Genomic DNA, 6,007 nt, shown 5'->3' on the forward strand with positions numbered 1-6,007 from the left:
TCTACGAAAGCCTTGATTTCGCAGAGAAGCGGAAACGTATCTTGTTTGTTGTTTTTAACGTTTTTGGCATTCTAGTTTGCTTTTATAGAGAATCCAAAACGTCTCTTCTTTGGTGTTTTTAACGTTTTTAGCCGTTTCTTCTGGTCGGTGTCTCAGTTTTATTGTAACGTGTCTCCTGACCAGACGGGCTTCTGTCGAACCCTCCATAACTTCATGGACCTGTGGTGTAGCCTGGCATATCGTTCGGGAGGCCGGCATTCAATTACTTGTGCATCTGGCATAAGAAGTCCGCACGAAAGAAGACACGGCCATTTCTATGTGTACCTGATGCCTGGGTCGCCGCGGGGCTGCGGGCGGTGCAGCTCCGGTCGAGTACGCGGGCCGTGCACACAGTGTGCGGCAGCAGGGCCGGCTCGTACGAGCTCTCGGTGCCCATGGACGTCAAGCTGTACACCAACCCGACGCAGTCCTACGAGCCCGGGCAGCTCGTCTCTTTCGTCATCACCGGATACAACAAGAGTGAGCGAGCGAAACACGCCATACAGTACCCGGAACATATCCTCTTGTTAAAGAGACCGTGGAACAGTTTTCTTAACGTATTTTCGAAATACAAGGTGCTTTCAGACGTAGCCAACAACCGTGTCCGGTAATTTGAAGAGGACTGAAGCTACGTGCACACTAGCGTCGAGCTTTCCGTGCCGTGCTGCCGACGGCCACCAGCGGCATCGCCCCGCAGCCTCCACCTGCAGCACGGCGCGGTGCCGCTGGCGGCCGTCGGCAGGGCGGCACGACGCAAGTGTGCAAGTACCTTAAAAGAGCCCCAGCAAGATATTGCCGCTGTACTCTCACCTGTTAACTTTAAAGCTTGCTGAAAAGGGCGCAGCCGTTACATCATTTTTGAAGCCTGATTTGACGGAGAGAACTTTCCCGTTCCCATGGGCGCAGCCACGCAGGACGACTGCAAGGGAGGCTCGTTCACGTGCGCCAACGCGCGGTGCATCTGGGAGGGATTCTCATGCGACAAGGTCGACAACTGCGGCGACGGCAGCGACGAGAGGTTCTTCGTCTACTCCATGTGCAGTTGAGTGCCGCCGCAGAGGGCATCTTCGTTCCTTCACCAATGCGTATGCACACAGCTTAAAATAGACCACCAAGACGAAATACAAGTTTGTTCAGTCTGTACAAACTTGCGTGTTGTAACTTACAGAGGTCTGTTCCAGCGACAAAAGAAGTTTTCTTACCCAGAAAAGGCAACAAATAGTGAATAGTTTTCAAATTTTCTTACAGCGCCGTTATATAAGTAGGAGTTACGTAATATGGCATAGCAATAACATGTAGCTGATTGATTATGACGTTTACCGCGCCGACGCCACAATGGCGAGGGCTCATTAAAGTCGCGGTGGCGCAGTTTCAGGCAGGGGGCGCGCGAGCACTGCGAAGGCGGGAAATTCGAAATGCATTGGGTGGTAGCAGTGACCGGATAACGTCGTCACCACCCATTAAGGCCAATCACTGCTCGGCACTCCCGACAGCTTTCACATTGAGTGGAACGGTCTTAATTTTTTTGCTTTTCGCCCCCATCAGAAAAGAGGCCGCCGCGGCCGGTAATCGATACGGCATCCTTAGGCTCAGCAGCACAACGCCTTAGCCACTGAGCCACCGTGGCGGCTACTACGTATGTTTACCACAGTGTTCACTGCTCGTTAGCATTAAAGTGATATAAGATCACGCGGAGCTAGAGGCATTACTGCGATCGCCATGTCCTGTTTCCTGACGGTGGCCGAAATCAGTGGCCGCCAATCGCACGAACAAGATTGCGTGAAGTAATAGAGAAATCGAAGAAAATTGGCTAGAAGGTCGCCAGCGTTTCGTCGTTCGTTCAATACTTCGAGTAGTTGAAGTTCGCGGCAAGTACAGTATCATTGTTAGTTGGGCAACGCACTCCTGATTTACCCCTACTGGTATTTTGTCCTCATAGCTTTTACCATCTGCTGTTCTCGTCATACTTTAATTAAGAAAGCACGGCGAATCGTGGTAAAAAAAAATAGCAAATAAGCTTTGACGCACGGAAGTCTGATTTTTTTTTGCGTTGCTTATAGGCAGGATCCTAACAATTTTCTAAATCAATTTCCACAGCTTTATTTTGAAACAAAGGCACCAGCTTACATAGTAAAGGGCAGCATTATATGACAGTTCTGAACTAAGCGTTAATTTAAACGGCCATGAAGACAAAATATGAGTATGGTTCACTGAATGTCTTAAAGACATTCAGTGAATGTCTTAAAGACATTCATATGTCTTAAAGACATTTATGTTAGTTTTAACGCAAGCTTGAAATAAATAATCTAAAAACGAACGAAAAACATTTGGAGTACTGCGGAAACCACCAGCCACGTTTTCACTCTGCTCGTATACGACGTCATGGGGATTCATTTGCGCGATTGGCGACAGTCGACAAGAGCACGTACAGAGGGCAACAAGACAAGGGGGTTCTGTGTTCTAGACAAGGGGGCAACCCTTGTCTAGAACACAGGTTTCGTGCTTATAGCCTTATCTTGGCTCGACCGAAAAACATTTGAAGAAAACTATTGTGTCAGTCTGAAGTCTTGACCATATATTTAGACCTCAACATTTTTTGTGACAAGTTTGAGTCGTCATGTTTGAGAGGCAACCAGTTCAAGTTCAACTCAGTGTTATAGACAAAGGTGTTGCGCACTGTACAACTCAGCGGTTGTTCGTTGTCAATCCTCAAGTTACGTTCAATCACACACTTGCATACTTACATTCATTTAACACATGGATCACATTCCTGTCAAAAACTTCCCCTATTACGTCCCTCCAGGAGTTTTATATCGCAAGAAATTGATTGATTGATTGAATGATTGTAGGGTTTAACACACCGACGCAACGCAGGCGATGAGGCGCGCCGTAGTGGAGGGCTCAGGATTAATTTTTACCACCTGGGGATCTTTAACGTGCGCCGAAATCTCGTACACACGGGCGTTTTTGCTTTTCGCCTCCAGCAGAAAAGCAGCCGCCACGGCCGGGAATCAAATCCGCGACATCGTGCTCAGCAGAGCAACGCCATAGCCATTGAGCCACCGCCGCAGATATGCCGCAATAAATTAAAAGTCTACCTGTTTCCTCGAATAAACTATAAAACAGACATTGTAACGCGTTACTTTGAGTTAATACGGGATATTTTGTGTCATCTAGTTCGCTCTCGGTACGGCGAGCAGCCTAAGACTACGCTTAAGTGACGTTCTGCAACGCGCTGGAACTGCCGAGCTTGTGGCTACTTCAAAACGCAATTTCGTGCCGAGAATGGTACGGAAGTTCTACGAGATCTTGGCACCGCAGTCTCAAAAGTCTATTCCCATCTTCTGTTCTGCATTCGTGCGCAGTCATGCCCATGACAGCGTTGGTGATGATCGTGAGTGGGGCGACGGTCATACTCGTCGCTCTGGTCATCATGTTCTACTGCGTGGTGCGTCTGCGTAACAACCTGCAGAGGGTAGGTGCTGCGCGCTCAGTTTTTGGAGGCCAGGATGGAGGCGTGCAGGGTCGTTTTAAAAGACGATAGTCTTTCTTGGGCTACTTAAATGCAAACATTTTGGTCTGTCTGTCTGTCTGTCTGTCTGTCTGTCTGTCTGTCTGTCTGTCTGTCCGTCTATCTGTCCGTCTGTCCGTCTGTGACTCGATTTCACTTGGACAAAGTGAAACAAAAGCTGCGCAATAGTTTTATATACCCACAGCCAAATCCAGACGTCCAAGTCCGGTGCCAATGCTGATACTTGTCAATATTCTTGAACAAGAACAAGACAGTACGCAGATATGAGGCAGAAACCCAACACATGAGTGATGCATGCAGTGTTCCTTTGTTAAAAAAAATTCACGAAAGACCGGGAAAGAGAGAAAAATCTTTTTTAGCGAGTTTACAACCTATTTAATGGGCATAGAGCAGTAATTTTTGACTGAGGTACTTTGCGACTGCCTAATCTAAGTACTGGGTGTGTTGGGTGACTACGTTCTGCAAGCATTTAGGATTTCAAGAAAAGTTGAAAAAAGTGTTGCAGGGGCCCTTTAAAATTCAAGTGATGCGTCCGATTATTACTCTAGAGATGGCCCCCTACGATCACCTAGTCATGATTCTCGATCGTGGCTTAGGTCAGTGGTAGGAATGACACAGGCAAGATTCCGTGACGTCATAAAAATACCGCCTGAAAGTGACTGAGGAGGCGCCACTCCTTCGTCCATTTTCTTTAATGTTATGGTTATTTCGTAAAATTTGCGATGATATTTTGCACCACTGTTCTCAGGACAAAACAGTAACACTGAACCAGACTGGTATTTGGTCTTCGGAGCCCAATTAAGACGGTCACAGCAGGACCACGTCTTTAGAAAAGAGCCTGTAGCTGCGGATGTTTTAAGTGCGGAGCACTTTAGAGGCCCTGCTTGTCATCTTAGCTTGTCCGCGGTCACGGTATCTAGTCACCGTAGTCACGGCGTCACGCGCCCAAACAGATGCTTCCAAAAGATAACTGCTTCCCCTGGTCGTAACCGAACCTCAGTCCCTCGCGTTACGAAACCGGTGTCTATCCCATTGCGCCACCGAGGCACACGTGTTTCATGTGCAAAGTGTTGGGGAGGGGGATCTTTGCTCCGCGCCCCATTCCGACGGAGGCAGTGGTCGCTAGACCGCATTGTACACCATAATATAAAATAAGAAAAACGTCGTGAATTAACGCAATAATTACCTCAAAACGACGAAAACGCAATCCAGTTTCCCTTTATGGGCCTTTTCGGTGGCTGTGGCGACCTCTCTTGGCTACCTTCGGTACCAGCGACAGGCTGATACCGAAACTCGTCAAGGGAGGGCGTCACAGCCGCTCACTGCTCCGTTTTGACAGCTTTCATGTTGAGTGGTACTGCTTTAGTTTTCTGTATCTGAGCGGAACTTGGCGCAAGCACGAGATAAGCTGCCCACGGTTGTTTCCCGTGCAGGCATTGGAGGAGGACCGCGCCTACCGCAAGCGCAAGCGGGACTTCGGCTACGACGGTCTGTTCACTGAGTTCTGCTCCCTGACGCCGAGACAGACGCTCGTGTCCTCTTCCCAGTGCCAGAGCGGAGACCACGTGGGGCCGTACGCGCGACGGTACTCCTCGCTGGGGCGAACTTTCTCCTGTGACCAGTGACGCGGCTTCGTGTAGTATTCGCGCACGCTTGTTCATATGTCTTTTTTTTGCGCTCGAGATGTTCGAGATGCCGACAATTTTTTCATACTTCCGTTCTTTGTATCGTAGTTATTGAACGCGCTTTTTCTCTGTGTCCAACTATCTACGTGTGTGTATATATATATGTACACAAATATTAATTATTATTCATGTTTTCTTCGATGAGTACAAGTTTTTCCTAAAATTTCGTGTTTCAATCCTTTGTTTCTTTCTTCACATGATTACTCATAGTCTCTTTCTGGCTCGTTTATCATTTTTTCTTATTTCCCCTTTTGCAATAGCGATCGTTTCTGTTCGGCTGTATACACAAACGGGTGTACTGTCATATACGTTCCGTAATTTATTTGCTGACGTTCAATGCTGCAGACACAGTGTGTAGGGGGCTGGGGTCCACTGTCGGCTGTCCGGGCCTTTACTCCTCCTCCCAGACTCCATGTCGCTTAGACCTGAAATAAAGGTTTTGCAAATCAAATAAAAAATAATTTACTTTCGTGCCTGTGTCTGTTCCCTAAGATGGCCGTGGCAGAGTTGTTTTGCGATCAAGCGTGGTTCTTCCCGAAACGTATAAGGTTAAATATTGCAGATTTATGTTTTGCAGCTAGTTACCCGGAGATCGGTGCGGACGTAGACCGATCGCGTAGACGAGAAACCTTCATGGCGTAGATACAGTTAGTGTCACTAGATAAGGTATCAGAGTACCGCCACTGAGGCATGCAGCTCAGCAACCGCGGCCATTTTGGCGTTCATCAGTGTTGCTAGATTGTCGCATCTG

The 6,007-nt window shown here is 48.0% G+C and overlaps 1 protein-coding gene across 1 annotated transcript; it reads left to right on the forward strand.

Annotated features, from left to right (window-relative positions):
- Nucleotides 1–951: 951 nt before the first annotated feature.
- Nucleotides 952–5,762, forward strand: LOC144142118 (uncharacterized). The gene is made up of 3 exons (XM_077673521.1): nucleotides 952–1,080; nucleotides 3,405–3,514; nucleotides 5,005–5,762. The coding sequence occupies exons 1-3, from the start codon at nucleotides 1,074–1,076 to the stop codon at nucleotides 5,194–5,196; spliced, it is 309 nt and encodes a 102-aa protein (XP_077529647.1). The 5' UTR covers nucleotides 952–1,073; the 3' UTR covers nucleotides 5,197–5,762.
- The last annotated feature ends 245 nt before the right edge of the window (nucleotides 5,763–6,007 follow it).

The sequence above is a fragment of the Haemaphysalis longicornis genome, unplaced genomic scaffold (genome assembly GCF_048455015.1).
Source record: "Haemaphysalis longicornis isolate Haplotype H1 unplaced genomic scaffold, Haemaphysalis longicornis Haplotype H1 scaffold_6, whole genome shotgun sequence".
Lineage (NCBI taxonomy): Eukaryota > Metazoa > Arthropoda > Arachnida > Ixodida > Ixodidae > Haemaphysalis > Haemaphysalis longicornis.

What these genes read in the sequence shown, in the direction of transcription:
- LOC144142118 (XM_077673521.1), top strand. An exon ending in TGCGTAACAACCTGCAGAGG is followed by an intron (nt 3,515 to 5,004) that starts GTAGGTGCTGCG and finishes TTTCCCGTGCAG; the next exon opens with GCATTGGAGGAGGACCGCGC.